Genomic DNA, 17,431 nt, shown 5'->3' with positions numbered 1-17,431 from the left:
TGCATGGAAAAAAAATTGATAGCACAGGTTGGTCACATCGATTACAAATTAAAAATGCACACAGGAATCCTTGATGCAAATCATTTATTGTAAGTAAAGTTATGAGTTCAAATCTGTATGCATTAACCCCATGTGTACCATCAATACATATACAAGTCAGAACTAAATTTTTTCACTATCTCTCTTTGTGCTTCTGTCATCATTATCAAAACAAAGTCATTTCCTTTTAGAAATTAATATTGTGTACAATATTCATTCATGCTATGTTGATCCCTGGGTTTTATAAAATAAAATGCATTGGTGTTCAGAATTTTGCATTTCAGGTACCCGTGTATCTACACAAACTTAATCATTTTCATGTTTAACAGAATTAGAAGACAAATTGAAAGATTTTTTGATGTTATGTAAGTCTTGTTTTGTAAGAAAAGGAAACCTCTCAAGCCGGGCATCTCATAGAGAATTTCTAATTTCATCTAAAATATTATCCAGAGAAATTTTTGCTGCTATTTTTGATGCAATATTTTTTATTTCATCTGTTGTTAAAAATAAGTGACCTAAATCATTCCGATGCCCAGTATGTATTTTCTGATATGACACTACACATTTGCCATCTGTATGTTCTGTTACTTTTAATGCAGCTGCACAATATGTATTTATTTTATTGCTACCAAGGATTTTCAAGTGACACAAACCTTTACTTTCTGATATAAAATTTCCTGAGCAGTGGCATTACACCATGTATATTAAATATGCTTACTCCATAAGAAATTTTGACTTCGTATTATTTTCAATTTCTGCCTTCCATGCCAAAAAATCATATAAATGAATTAAATTCTAGTTCAGTATGATTCAAATCAACATCATGAACATTATCGAAATGAAATATTATTTCTCGCTTTTAGGACACACATAATTACCTGTTAGAAGTATGAATTTTATTTTGATGATATTTCCAATTTTTTAGGTCACTAAATTTCAGATGGCAGTCCTCACATTTGTAGCTTGGTGATTGACCACTTTTTAAAGAATCATTAATGTAGTATTATTAGAGTGTAATGTGTTGGTATGGCGTTTCAAACTGCATTTATTATGGTACGTTTTTAAGCAGTCAGAACATACAAAATTACTCTCAGCCACACTAAAATTATTTGCACAATCAACCATACTATTAGAACTTAGTTTTCAGAGACTCAATTAATGTAGTATTATTGTAACGAAATTTATATGCATGGCGTTTCAAATTGTATCTATAGTTGAAAGTTTTAAACAATCACGGCAAACAAAATCACTCTCAGCTATACTAAAATCATTTGCACAATGAACCATATCACTCACAACACAATCAGAATTATCACACAGGATTACACCTTCCTGATTTTGATTCGATTCAGAATCAAAAATACCTTCTGGAAAAACAGAAGTACTTGGCCATGAAATGGGCAGTTTTTCTTGATTTTATGCAGAAGATATAATAATCGAAGCAAAATAAAAAAAAAAAAAAAAAAAAAAAAAGAGAACTGTATCATCAATCACACTTTACTACAGCACTGCAATGAGTAAGAGTAAATAACAGTAAATACGACGCGCCTTCAGGAAAATGACGACTTGCGCAGTAATCTGCGCAGATGTTCAGGGAGGAACCGGGAGGAACAAGGAGAGGAAACTAGCGTCTGAGGGGCTAGATGCTTGTAATTTCCTGCACTCTTGCGGTACATTTGAATGGTACTAACACCAACAGCATTTCAAAACAATGAAAGAGGGAGCATATTAATATTGACTTTTCATTCTGTCTAGCGAATATTTAATGTGAACTCTGTTGAGCCATTCAACTGTACTAATTTGAAATACTTAAGTGTGAAAGGGCTCCAGAAAGTCAGAACTTATGATATTGTTGCATGAATTCAAGTTTACACTCGGACAAAAAGAATCATATTTGTTCGATATGTAATAGTACTTTGTATGAAATGGTCCTGGAAACCATAGCAGTGTTTTATATCACGAAAAAGGTAAGCGTCACCTACAGTATTCATTAATATTTTTATGCAAATAATCAGGTGTATATTTGCAAAGACACGGAAGCCAGTGTGAAGCATCCAAGAAGTACTTTGGTAAAAATTTAGTTTACCAAACCATTTTTTCATGTATATAAGGCATGACCTTCAGTGTAAGGTATATACGAAGCTGTGACATCAAACTGTACTTAGCTGTACGGGGGACTAAGTGTGTGTCTAGAAAGTATATAACAAGTTATTTAGAAAAAGAAATATTTTAAAAGTGTGATTAAAAACCGCACAATAGAGAAACCTGTGCGTGCTGTTTTTGAAAAATCCTTTAGACTAAAACAATTTAAACATGCATATGCTTAATCACACAGTAGAGAAACCTCATATATGTAACGTATGTAACAAGTCATTTACACATAAATGCTATTTAAGCAAGCATATGGTTATTCACACAGAAGAGAAACTTCATATATGTAATGTATGTAGCAAGTCATTTACACAAAAATATTATTTAAGCAAGCATATGCGTGTTCATGCAGAAGAGAAACCTCATGTGTGTGAGGTATGTAACGGATCATTTGCGGATATGAGTAATTTAAAGAGGCATATATTTATTCCCACAGGATGCAAACCTCATATGTGTGAGGTATGTAGCAGTTCATTCAGACTAAAAGGCAGTTTAAAAAAGCATATGCTTATTCACACAGGAGAGAAACCTCATGTGTGTGAGGTATGTAGCAGTTCATTCAGACTAAAAGGCACTTTAAAAAAGCATATGCTTATTCATACAGGAGAGAAAGCTCATGTGTGTGAGGTATGTAACAGATCATTTGTGCATATGAGTAATTTAAAGAGGCATATATTTATTCACACAGAATGCAAACCTCATATGTGTGAGGTATGTAATATGTCATTTAGAAGAAAAAGTGACTTAAACAAGCATATGCTTATTCACACAGGAGAGAAACCTCATTGGTGTGAGATATGTAACAAATCATTTAGACTCAGCTATGCTTTAAAGGAGCACATGCGTATTCACACAGGCGAGAAACCTCATGTATGTGAGGTATGTAATAAATCATTCACACTAAAAGGTGATTTAGACAGGCACAGGGATATTCATACAGAAGTGAAAGAGAAACCTCATGTGTGTGAGGTATGCAACAAGTCATATAAAATCAAGAATAATTTAAAGTCACATATGCTTATTCATACAGGTGAGAAACCTCATGTGTGTAAAGTGTGTAACAAGAAATTCAATCTAAAGTCGTATTTAAAGTACCACCTATTTATTCACACACAAGAAAAGCTTTACTTATGTAAGCTATGTAACATTTCATTCAGATTTAAAGGTCACTTAAACCGTCATATAGATATTCACAAAGGAGTGAAATCTCACTTGTGTGAGTTATGTAGTAAGTTATTTACAAGAAAGGATCACTTACACAAGCATATGCAAATTCATGCAGAAGAGAAAGCTTATATATGTGAGGTATGCAGCAAGTCATTTAGAGCAAAGCATGGTTTAAAGATTCATATGTGTATTCATACAGGTGAGAAACACCATGTGTGCGAACTGTGCAACAGGTCATTTAGAGAAAAGTGTCATTTAAGGAATCATAGGCTTATTCACACAGGAGAGAAACCTTATGCGTGTGACGTATGCAGCAAGTCATTTAGACTAAAATGTGCCTTAAACAAACATGTCTTTGTCCATACAAGATAGATGTGTAACAAGTCATTTAAAGAAATAGCAGTTTTTAAGTGAGCATGTGCTTAGTCACATACAACCGAAATCTCATATGAAGTGCGCGTAAAGTCGTATAGAGTTTAATCCTAGTATAATTTACGGACAGGATTTGACGACATTATGATGAGTTGTCAATGTGTCATTTTGGTTTTGGCAACAAATTTCAAAATCATGTGAAGTCTGTAAAGTACTAAGATTTTACCTCCTATAGAATACAAAAAATCACCGAAACAAATGTAAGTTATTCATAGCAAAGGGAAGGGAAGCAATTCTGGAAAGAACCCAGCAACCCTGCCAACAAGCATGGATTTGCATGTCTGGAGGTAGCAAGCACTGCTCTTAAGTTGTTTTTGTTTCCTTATATTGCTGTTTGTAATTTTGCATGTTGTAGCGTCATACTGATTGTTTAGCTTTGCATGTGTTATTTATTCTTTACCTATTCACTTATTTTTTATTTTGTCTGATTTCCAAACTTTGTTTTCTGAATTTATTTAATAATGGATAGATGGAATGGTTTTCAATCAGTTAAAGAAATTGCCTGCATCTCGGAAAGATTATTGCCTTCAATGTAAACATGTTTTTGGCAAACAACAGATGAGCGGAGATTCTGTTGGTGCTGATTAAGAAGCATGTGGCATAAGAAATAACTTTTAACCTTGATGAATGGTGGACTTATTCATTCTGAGACAGGGATGGGTGCATTGGACTGTTAATCACTCCACAGATTTCGTTAATCTGTCAACTGGTTCACATATCCAGTCCAAAGAATCGAACCTGTAGTCAAAGTAAAATTACACACACACAAAAAAAAAGTTGATCAGTATAATGGCAAGATTTATTCTCCCTAATTTTAAACACTGTTAAAGATTTTATCCTTTTAGGGTAATACGTTTCTGGTAGTTTAAGTAATTCCATAGTCTTTTTCTTATTCAATTTTTTATAAAACCGCTTTATAATAATATAATTGGGAAATTCAGATAAGCGGCACTTGGCGCAATTTTTTGCACCATCTGGAATCGCGAAAAATAGCCATATCCTTGGCAGAAATTTTTTGATATCGATAGGGAAATGACATCAAAAGTCAGTTTCCAAAAATTTACCCTTCGGCCCAATACATGGGGAAAAGCTCTGCTGAATGAAAACCGCATAAGGCGAAGTGTAGCATGTGCGTTGTGAAGGTAAACCATACACTTGGAACAAATTGTGAACGATTATTTATTGTTGTGATTGAGTAAATCTACGTACTTCTTTCGTCATATTATATTAGATTATGATTTATATAACTCCAGCATTAACGTTTATACTTCTCTTTTTTGATTCTTACCATTACTTTGAGCAATTGACTGTAATAATGATTATATATGTTTGAAAACATATTCTTTATATAAGTACACTAATGATCACGAAAATGCAATACAGTACAAAGTCCCAGATCCGGACTCGTCAGGACTTGCACGTTTCCAAATTTAGAATTTTTCCGGATATTAAATCATCAGTTTAAATGTAGTAAGATGGCATGTAGAAATAATAAAATTAAAAATATGAAATATGATTTATGAAATAATGAAGCATTTATGGTCTAAAGAATATCAAAATTTGCAAAAAAAAAAAAAGCTTAAGATTTATTTTTTTACTTTATTAAACATTTCGGTTGATCTTTACATTATGGTAACTTGGCGTTTTTTTGGCGACCAACTCTCCTACAGCAACCCTCTATTTTTTTTTCCCGCCGCCATTTTGTCTTCATGAAGTAAAGACATGTTTCTTTTCTTTTTATCTACTGAACACTTCTTCCAACAATCTACTAGCCGAATTACACTTATGCTAGAAATTTTATCTAACAAAACTGCTTAATCATGACAAATATTCACTGCAAAATTGGGAAAAAGTGCACAATACCATACTCCTTACGCGTTTTTCAAAATAACACATACACATAAACCATGTACACGCCAACTTATTTTTACTTAAAAAAACATTCCAGAATTGCACAAAAATGGCATTGCTCACACTCTTCACTATATCCATGTACACTGCTTTTTTCTCATAAATTAGAAAAATTTCACGAAAATACATGACAATTTTCTGAATCTTTAAACCCGGTAAAAAGAACATATATGAAATTACCTGATCGCAAAAAAGTATTTACCCTTTCCAAATATGAACATTTCCACATATAAAATAAATAAAATATCCAAAAACCTCTAAATCATCTATTACATTATACACATCACCAACGAATTCATACCGCAAGCATTACAAATACTTAGTATCAAAAATTTAAATTATTTCCATGCACGTTTACTTCAACTTAAACGTGTACCAAATTCCTACAAACATAAAATTCACAAAATAACTATCATTTAATTAAAATATCACTAAACCATGTACACGTCGACTTGTTTTTACTTAAAAAAACATCCCAGAATTGCACAAAAATGGCATTGCGCACACTCTTCACTATATCCATGTACACTGCTTTTTTCTCATAAATTAGAAAAATTTCACGAAAATACATGACAATTTTCTCAATCTTTAAACCCGGTAAAAAGAACATATATGAAATTACCTGATCGCGAAAAAGTATTTACCCTTTCCAAATATGAACATTTCCACATATAAAATAAATAAAATATCCAAAAACTTTTACCTCTAAATCATCTATTACATTATACACATCACCAACGAATTCATACCGCAACCATTACAAATACTTAGTGTCAGATATTTAAATTATTTCCATGCACGTTTACTTCAACTAAAACGTATACCAAATTCCTACAAACATAAAATTCACAAAATAACTATCATTTAATTAAAATGTAATTAAATTCAAAAACACTACTTAAAATATAAATGAGCACATACATTAAATTAATACATACATAAATACCCATTTCGAATTCACTTTAGTTACGGCCATGGGATCCAAAAGTTCACGAACACTGTTTCACACAACACAGAATAAAGCCAAATACAAAACTTCCAGATTTTTTCCCAATTTCCCCCCTTTTCCGATTAAAGAACCGTAATTCGTCCATTAATATCATATGACATATCCCATGATCTCTCATTTCCCTCACACAAAATAATGCGTAATCGGAACTGAGTACTGCTCACATTATTACCAAAGTCCCAGGTAGTAACCTTTATCGCCTCCAAAATGTCGCCAAACTACCAGTTACCATATTCTAAAGATCAACCAACATTTCTTTCAAATTGTTTAAGTTGCTTCATTTTTGTGCTAATACTTTCTCTTCAATTCTATAAACATACATAATTTCTTATTTCGTTACAAAGTTCCATTGTTAATGTTTTGTAATTGCTGTCTAGAATTCTGACTAACTTTGTCAATCGAAATTTTTTATTCTCTCTGCCACTCTGTCTGTAGCAGTAGCTTCTGGATCTAGAATCGTACTACAGATTTCGCCATCTGGTAATTGATGATAGAGCAGCATTAGCACAGTGAAAAACTTCTTTTATATCCTCTTCATTTATTACCGCTTCTCCATATTTCTTTACAAAATCTGCTAATTGGAAAATTTCACCTTTGGTTTGCGTTATCGGAAAACCTTCAGGTTCGCCGCTATCATCGTAAAATTTATCTATCGTTCGCTATACATATTTGGTTATGTATCGTGAGATTTGTAACTAAAGACAAGTTGTTCTGCTAAATTTTATCCAGACAATTAAGCCTGAATTGTGTTACTTTAGTTATTTATTATACTTATGCCTTGCTTAACGCTTGTCTGAGCCCTGAATAAATTAATTCCCACATATACTTAGGCAAAGAACAATGCATACTCTTTGCTTAAGGCTTATTGAGGATTGGCGCCTCTGTGGTCTGTGATGCAGTCTCTGTGGGTCCTACATTCTGTTATACCAAGCTCCTCTCTTTGTTTTCCCTAAATTTTGTCGCCCAGTGCGGACAAAGCAACAACATAACAAATCAGTTATTCTTAATTCAAATAGCACTAAATGTAATCTTTTGGTCTATGAGTATCATTACCAAAATCTACTTTTGGCATATGGAAAGAAATTTTTATTAAATTTTTCCTATCTACATTTCTTAGCACATTTAACTGAAATCTGTAACCATCACCAAGCGTAGTGTCAACGTAAAAGGCTACGATGCTGTTTCTCTATTACTAATATAAAAAAAAGAAAAATGGTCAGGTATTGCTCCATGAGTCATTACTCAAGTTGTCATAAACATGCGGTGATGAAAGCAAAATATAATAAATAATGATTTGCCAGGTTCACGTCGGGGATATAAAATATTAGTAGGTGTAAATTCAACAATGTATCTGGAATGGGTCAGTTTGAGATGTATGACCGGCAGCTACGGAGCCAAATTATTGATCTTACAAATTTATGCTAAAATGATTGTTTCTTCGATAGTGAGGTATTTTATTTAGTACGAAGTGAAATTAAGAATCGGGACCTTCCACATGTTTTATTATGTGCAGGGGGAAGGAATCAAATGCACATGCATACAGTGCACACACACAAAATAAAATGATAAAATAATAATAAAAAAAAAAAGAGTTAGTAATGTCCTTTGAGGTTCGGATATTGGACATCTGTTGTGTAGTCAAAGAGAAGATCCGAAAAAAATGGCAGCAACTTTGGAATGTTCAGCTTCAAAACAAGTTAAGACATGTAAAGCCTGGAATTGAGCATTGGGAATTAACTAGAAACCGTAAGGAGGAAGTTCTTTTGGCTCGCCTCAGAATTGGTCACACTAGAGTGACACATAACTAACTTTTAAAAGCTGAGAGTGAGCCTGTTTGTTCAAATTGTAATGTTTGTCTATCTGTCCGTCACATTTTAATTAAGTCTCCCTGTTTTAACAGTCTTCGTCAGTCGTTAATAGCTGTGACTTACCTCTCGACCGTTTAATCAGAAGAGAGGTCAATTGTAATTTATTTTATTATTTAAAAGAGACCGGTTTTTATTACTTAATGTAATCTGTTCAGCAGATTTTGTATTATATTTTAATGTGTGCTTTTACCACGTTATTTATATGAATTCATCCTCTGGATTTGGTACATGTAGCTTTTTAAAATTTTCCGGACCTCAAAGCTACAAACTTTCTGCGCATGCGTCGCGTTGACGCATGCACGTAAGACCTTTACGGCTGCGAATATGCATGTGCACATGTGCAAAATACGTTTACGAATGCGCGTTTAATGTATAATGGACGGTATAAGATAAGAATTATCTAATTCAGTTAATGTTGCAGATTGTGTTGTTCCTTAATCTTTGAATTGGATCCGGCTTATTACTTTTTGCAGACTGTCAGAGCAATTTTATAAAAATAAGATTGAACTTTCGATTATGCCAAATAGAATTTTTGATATATATATTTACTAATATGTAAAGGATCTACAAAGCGAAAGTCTGTTTTGAAGTCCATTAAACAAAAAGTGGAATTACTGCGAAAAATGGATAAAGGCATATCCTTTGTTTCTTAACCATTCCAAAATCTGTTTTCATTTAGAAATTAATTCCTGTTTTTTCTTGGCCAGACTCCTGTATATTTAAATATTAAGTACATAATTGAAAATTTTTTAATCTAATTACATATTATCTGAAAATACAGTCGATAAGCTAGAAAAAGAGTATATTTTATTTTATAAAAATCATCTTATTCTGATTGGAAGTGTAATTAATTTATTTAAGTCTATAATTAAAATTTGTAAGTAAATTTTTTAAATTAATTTATTTAGAAATTAATTATATGTAAATACACATTTTATAATGTGAGCCATAAGTACAGAAAGGGAGCATATTTTGTAATTTTCTTGAATAAATATAAAATTACCTTATTCTGATTACAGGTGTAATTAATTTATTTAGAAAATAATTAAACAGCTAATTCAAAAACATCTACTGACAAAGTCATGTGATCATCAGGACAAAGATTTATCTGCAAAGTCACAACACCCAACTCAGAGTATCCACATATAGAAAGAAAATATCCTTTTCCTTATCTTAGTTTAACATTTGTGCTAGCAACCTAAACAGTCTTCCCTCTGTTTGGCGCCTGTTGACCAAGTTGACGAATGTGATTTCAGGAACCTTGCCAAGTGTCAGTTATCTGAGTATCCCCATATTATGGATCATAAATATATTTCAAGAGTAATACTAATATTTTGCTTTTTTTTGGTTGATATTTTCTTACATATCCTTAACATCATGCTTTTCTACAAACCTGAATTTAGTTGTACAGTACAAATTCCGAAATCGAGACTCGTCGGGACTTTGGCGATTTGGGACTTTTCCGCATGATAGATCATCAGTTTAAATCTAGTAAGATGGCATGTAGAAATTATATAATTAAAAATATAAAATTGCAATTTATGATCTAAAGTATATGAAAATTTACAAAAAAGAAAAAAAAAAAAAAAAGCTTAATATTTTTTGTTTACCTTATTAAACATTTCTTTCAATGTAAATTGTTTTAAGTTACTTCATTTTTTGTGCTAATACATTCCCTTTAATTCTGTAGACAGAGATAATGTCTTGTTTAGTTATATTGTTGAAGTCTTGTAACTGCTGTCTCAAGAATTCCGACTAACTTTTCAATTGAAATTTTCTCGTTTTCAGTAACTTCTCTGTCACTTTCTTAGTCAGTAGAAAGTATTTTCAGTAGCGTATTTTCTGGATCTACAACCATACTACAGATTTCTCCATTCATTCATTGATTGATGATTGAAAAGCATTGTCATACCAATGAAAAACTTCTTTTATATCATCTTCATTTATTACCCCTTCTCCACATTTCTTTACAAAATCTGTTAACTGGAAATTTTCTTCTTTGTGTTGCGATATCCAAAAACCTTTAAAATTAGCGGCTGTCATCAGCAAATTTAGCTATCCTTGCGTCATTGGATTGGTGACTAACGACGAATTGTTACGTTAAATTTTATCTTGCTTCTATCACGCACTGAGACAATTAAGACTGAATTGTATTAATTTAATTATTTATTATACTTATGTCTATTTCTTACACATGCTTATCAGATAAATAAATTCCCACATATACTTAAGCCATATTGAGGGCCGGCGCTAGATATCTTACCAACTGATGCAGTCTCTGTGGGTCCAAAATATGCGACTCGGTGCGGCCATACGAGCCGTGGCACTGGTTCTTGGTTTATGCGAATTACAAGTCGGTTATTCTTAATTCAAATAATCCTAAATGTAGTCCTTGGGTGTATGTGTACCATCGACAAAATCTACTTTTAGCATATGGAGAGAAAATTTTGGTAAATTTTTCGTCGCCAACATTTTTTACTGCAACTGAAATCTGTAGTCATCGCCAAGCATAATGTAAACATTAAAAGTTACCACACGCTTAAAAAATTTTTTAGGTATCCCTGCATGAGTCATTACTGAAGTTGTCATGTTTTGGTAAATATACGGTAATGAAAGGAAAATATAATAAATAATGATTTGCCAGGTAGGCATCAGATTAACGATTTATCTATGTGGAATGTTTCGGTTTGAGATGCGTGCCAAGCAAATACGCAGCAGCAGAGCCAAATTACTGATCGTGCAAATTTATGCTAAAATGGTTGTTTCTTCAGTAAGAAGGTATTTTATTTAGTGTTCAAGTGAAATTAAGAATCACTCCGGATGTTTTATTATGCACAGAGGGGGAAATCAATTGTGCATGCATAAAGCCTACGAGAAAAATTTTGTTGGTGGTTTTGAAGTCCAGATTTTATATCATTCCGGATTTCGGACTTTATTGTATATTAAGTAGGATGTATATTAAGCTAATTTTTAATTTCATCTGCTTAAAATCATGCGTTTCTAACTGAGTTTACTTGTACTAATTATATTTAACAACCTGAAATTGATTTACATGTGCTTAATATGTTTAATCAGTTAATTTTTAGCTAACTTTAACTCACATATGCTTAATATCATGTTCAGAATGCTAAATTTGGTCTCATATATGATTTATATCATGTTCTATTTCAAAAGTGAACTATATATCCCTAAAACCATTATTGTTGGTAAACTTGGCAACAGAAAAACACTGTCGCCAATGGGTTCTTTGCTAAAGAAACCCCAAGAGAAATGTCGTGTGTGTAAGGTATGTAATGAGTCAATTACACATATAATAAAATCTCTGTGTTTTTTATTAGCTTGTATATGTAATAAATTCTGTTGAAACAAGTGATTTTAATCAAAGTTATGTTTATCCACACACAGTGAAGCCTTATCTTTTTTTCAGGAAATGTTAATTTAATGAAAATTTACTTAACAATTACCATGTGGACTTGCACCAAAGAAGCTGTGTTATGGAGTTTACCATCTTATTGTAATGCTTAATAAACTCCTTATTTATTAGACTAAGAATCCGCTTGCAAATTAGATGGCATGATGAGTTTTTTATTTTTTCTGCCTCCTAAACTTGAATTCTTCCTTTTTTATGATTTATGATATCCTCTTTAGCGTTGCATTTTGGTATTTTTCACTTGCTTATCTATGTTTTGTGTGCAGTAAGAAGAATTTGAAATTGTTACCAGTGCAACAACTCCTACTGATATACAGCTCCTATTTTCTATGAGCCAAAACCAAACTTTCTTTATCAAATAAGGTTTCTTTAGTTCCTCTTGGCTCCATGCATATGGTGTTTATTGTTATTTTTCTTAATTTTAATGTTAGTAAAAGTTTATATTCAGGTGCTCCATGATAGTTTTGCTAATTTTAATGGCACTAAAAAGCAGTTTTCCCATATAAGCTGTCACTGGAAAAAAAAAAAAAAAAAAAATAATAATAATAATAATAATAATAATAATAATAATAATAATAATTATAATAATAATAACACCGAAAATATAAGTTACAAAAGCAACAAAAGTATTCACCTGATGTTTTCTTGGCAATGAGTTATTATCAGTTTCAGATAACTGCTGCACATACAGAATGCAAATTTTGTAGTTCTGGAGTTGATTCTCTTTTTTTGTAATCCCAGTACTGGCAATGTCATATAAACTGCACCTAGAAGGATTACAAAAATGTCATCCAAAGACTGCCAAAGAGCCTATTTGTGAAACTCGAACTTAATTTGGCACCACTTACCCTAAATGGTATTGATATGAGTGCCAGTTTTGGGCATCTTTCTGGTGGCAAACCCACTCATAGCCATCCGATTAATTGTTAAGCTTGAGCAGACACATATCTTTGGTACAAACTTGACATTCATAATGAGTTTGTTACTCTTTCACTCTTTGGTATGAAGGAAGGTGGTCCATTATGCCTAAGATCCATTAACAGAAATTTTAATTTCAATTAAAGATTGTTTCATTATATATTCATGATATAAATTTCCTCAATGGTGTAGCATTTGAGGACAAAAAAAAAAAAAAAAAAAAAAAAAAATTCTTGTTGTATGTAAGTATAGGTTTTTCATCAGTTTTATCATTATAGTATTAACTGGAAATCTTTTAAAACAATAATATTAACATTAATTTTTTATGCTAAATTTTACATACACATGCTTTATATGTATTTTTCTACTAGCTTGAGGCCCACCGGCGGCTGAGCAGTAAAGTCACGGAACACTGGTAGTTCAGTCTGAGGTTCGAAACCCACGAACGGGCTGGCTGCATGGGTGTTTTCGAGGTTTTCCCCAGATGTAACTTGTATATAAGCCAGTTACCGTTAGAAAGTCCTCCACGAAGGCATCTCTCCTTAGGCAGACAGCCCTTGATGCTTTGCCATAATTAAATAACCTAACTATCTACTAGCTTGAATTGAATTTTACTAAATATGCTTAGCTTGCTAATGTTTATTTACATATGCTTAATGCCATGCTTTTCTTTAACTTGATTTTGATTTTTCTTTAAGTATTATGTTTAACCAGCTAATTTTTACTTACATGTGCTTAACAGCATATTTAATCAACTAAGTTGTAGCTAAATTTGACTTACATATGCTTGATATCATTCTATGCTCTAAATTAGCATACTTAACCCTTTGACACGTGGTGATTGCACTTTTAAACCACCGAATTTTGAATTTTTTTCTTCTCCTGTTTCCGAATTTTTTGAGCGAAAAGCGATTGATTGCTGATCTTTTATCTCTAAATAACACAAAATAACTGCAGAATTATAGATTTTTTAGGTCTTAGTATTTCAAATTGGATAACTTTTAAAATTCATTTTCAATGAGACAAAATAGCTTCTTTTTATTAACATAAACAACTTTAAATTTCAAAATTTATTCATCACACATCGTTATTTCTATCACAAACAATGAAAAAAATAGCAATAATTAAACTGCATATATAAAAAATCCTATGTATATTTATGGCATTTGCTTTGACCACTTGACGACTGACATTTGACTACTGAGCCACTAGAGCATTGTGTCTCAATGCTCACAATCCTCTAGAAGAGGCTCAGTGGTCGGGTCTTGAAACCACTGCTCTTCACAATGCTGTTTACTACTTTTCAAATAGAAATGCTTATTTTTACCCGGATATAGATAAGGGGCTTTGAAACCACAGAGCTATTTCATTACTAAACAATGCATGCACGTGCCCAGTGAAAAGGTCTTTCATTTCCAGGGATTTTTCTCTCGCCTTAGCATGCTTGCTTCCTATGCAAATATTATGATTATATTAATTATTTTGTGTAGTTTAAATATAATGTAAGTATACTTTGTTATATTTAAGAATAGAAACCGCATAAAAGTTTTAATTAAATTAAAATTATTTTATAAATATTTTGGGACGAAATACAAATAAAATAAATGCTAATGGGAAACGAAAGATCCGAAGCAGAGCCAAAAAGACCAACCCCCCGCATTAACATAAAAAACCACAAATTTCATGTTCCAGACGAAAAGGGACTAAATAACACTGGAAAAATGCAAATCCAGGCAGTGTACATTTTGTAGCACAAGAGAGAAACCTCATAGAACAAGATACCTGTGCGAAACCTGGAATGCGGAGCTATGCATGTATCAAAAAGACAAAACATGCTTTAAACAGAGTCCAAAAAAAATTGTTCTTTGGAGTTTAAAAAAAAACAGTGAGTTATTTAATTGAACGTCCTTATTATGTATGTTCTTATGTTTCCACTGATATAGAACAATTACATAAATGTTTAGTTTTAAATTTTTTTTCTGATGATTTACTTTATAAAATAATGTAAAAAATTGACATATAAATGGATTTCTTGCATACATTTTATTTAATTCGCAAATTTCGTCATTTATTGGAAACGCGCACACAAGAAGGTAAGTCCCCCCCCCTACTACCTCGGTCAGTTTTTCAAGTCCTATACGCATGCTGGGTTCGCATTGTGACCACCACCCACAGATCAGTGGGCAAGAGTAGATTTTTTTAAATTCATATGTTATTTGTCTCTAGAATCATAATATTCAATTTCTAGAATTTTTTAGTTAAAAATTATATCGCACACATCAAAGAGTTAACATAAATTTGACATATATCATCTGCTAATATAACATATACAGCTAAAATCATTGTCGTTGGCAAGCTTGATGAAGAAAAAATGCATTGTCGCGAATGGATTATCTGCGGTTGTAAACCCAGGATTACTTGTTTGATACAAACTGGTGTTCTTCTCTCTCTCTCTTTTTTTTTTTTTTTTTTTTTTGTTACTCTTATGCCGGGCTGTCCCTGTAGAGCAAGCGACGTTGCCGGCTCTATGACTAAGTATCCCAATAGGGTACAAGACGTTGAACAGTCTGGTCGGGATGACAAGCGTCTAGCCCCTCAGATGCTAGTTTCCTCCTGATTCCTCCTTGATCATTTGCGCAGATTCACGCGCAGCGTGTTTATGTCAGGGAGCTCGGCATGCAGAAAGGAATCAGCTGGCACCGACGCCGTGCCGTCAAGTTACGAAAGTGCTGCGCATTACTCGGTGCAAATTAATTTCTTTTATTAGTTTTTCTGCAGTATTTTTCTTTTTAAGTCGAATACATATTTACATGTTGATATTGATTTTTGGTTGTTTCTCATTTTCTATCAAATAATATATTATTTTGATTTGTGTATAAAAGAATTCCTGATATTTATTCATTCATTCATCTATACATCATCGTCCAAAGCTATTACAGATGCAGATATCAAAAGCTAGGAGCTCATTTCTTGTCTACTGAAGGCGTCATTTAAGAAGAGATTTTTAAAAATTCGGCACCCAATGGGGGGAGGGGAGGGCAAAAAATGTTTTTACGTTTTTTCATATAAGGAAGAAACAGATGTACACAAGAGTCTTGCTTTAAAATGTATGGAACATGAATACTTAAAAACCACTTTCAGAAGTTCGACCCCCCAAGGACCCCTACCCTTGAGAATTCGGCCCCCGAGGGGGTAGGGGGCTGTGGTAATAAAATTTTTATTAAGGTAGTACAATAATTGAGACAGATCGTAATAATCATAACAATAGAATAGAATAAATATTATTTTGTCTTTCATTGTTATAGGTTACCAGACTGGCAGCATTGTAATAGGCAAGTCACCACAGGGGCAAAACATGTTTTCACATATTTCTTCACACTTTAGATATCCGTAAGATTCAGTGGTGGATAAGGCTGGTGCGGTTATGGGCTGATCAAGAAATTCGAACAATCGAATTGACACAGATGACTCGGCGAGACGGCCCTGCGAGGGAGGGTATGTGCGTAGAATTAATACTTTCTCTGAAAAGTATATCTTCCAATTTTATACAAAATGCACAGATACGACAAATGGCAAAATCTATTCTGGATAAAACATCAACTTTTAGAATAATTTTGTCTGCTCGTGTATATTTGAAAATATTTCAATATACTGAGCCAGTAATGAAATATTTGCAGACTAAAGGATTAGATTACATGCTAGCATATAGTATAGTTAGGGGAGATTGCAAGCTCTTTAAAAGCCATCTCTAGAAACTTCAATTTAACATTTAATGCATCAAAATTGTTTGCAACGGATTACAATAATAAACTATTATAGAAATTATATATAGAAATATTATATATAGAAAGGCTGGGTTGTGATATAAAAGAAGAGCTACCTGTTAGAAGATACCAAAAGTGAAAGAATTAGACGATGAAGAATCGGCCGACTATAATTTAAATTGCTCTATCAAACAAGTTATTGTCTTTACTTTTATATTGGATAACGCCATTTAATCGATGAATAGTAGGTTTAAAGGGCATAGGAATTTGTATGAAGACATATCACTTCTCGATCCCCAAAACGTTTCTCCCTCAGGGGGCTCACTTTTGTGAGTACGGGTGTGGCAATCCCGAGGTACCCTAGCCCTTCAGGGGATCATCTTCTTGGTGAGACGGGTGTCACGATCCTGGAGCCCCAGTGATCTATCCTCTTTTCCGTCTCCTCTCCTCTTGGCTGGATCTTTTTCCCTTCCCTTCTCCCTTGTGGTTTCTCTCTACGGAGTTTGGGGCTCGTCACGAGAGGCTGGAACAGACCTTGTTTCTAGTTTTCAAGTGGGGAGAAAACTGCCCACGTGTTTGCCGTGCGTGGAGACCCGTGTCGCTGGAAAGGAGGGTCCTGGTAGTTGAGGGGCGAGGTACTGTCCCCAACACACTGCTTTGGCCTCTGCTTCAGCTAAACGGGAGGCACCTTAGTCGTCCTCACGGGTGTCAATCGGCTGGTCACTAGTCCTTGTGTCAGTGG

General features: G+C 33.1%; 1 protein-coding gene across 1 annotated transcript; it reads left to right on the top strand.

Annotated features, from left to right (window-relative positions):
* Positions 1–1,666: 1,666 nt before the first annotated feature.
* Positions 1,667–13,086, top strand: LOC118184946 (uncharacterized). Its single transcript, XM_035354704.2, has one exon. It carries the CDS (start codon positions 2,353–2,355, stop codon positions 3,727–3,729), a length of 1,377 nt encoding a protein of 458 aa, XP_035210595.2. The 5' UTR covers positions 1,667–2,352; the 3' UTR covers positions 3,730–13,086.
* Positions 13,087–17,431: the final 4,345 nt, after the last annotated feature.

The sequence above is a fragment of the Stegodyphus dumicola genome, chromosome 11 (assembly GCF_044657685.1).
Source record: "Stegodyphus dumicola isolate Sdum_Otavi_A_Nest chromosome 11, ASM4465768v1".
In the NCBI taxonomy this organism is placed as follows: Eukaryota; Metazoa; Arthropoda; class Arachnida; order Araneae; family Eresidae; genus Stegodyphus; species Stegodyphus dumicola.
Note: the sequence above shows the minus strand (reverse complement) of the source record. Positions and strands in the feature narration are given on the sequence as shown.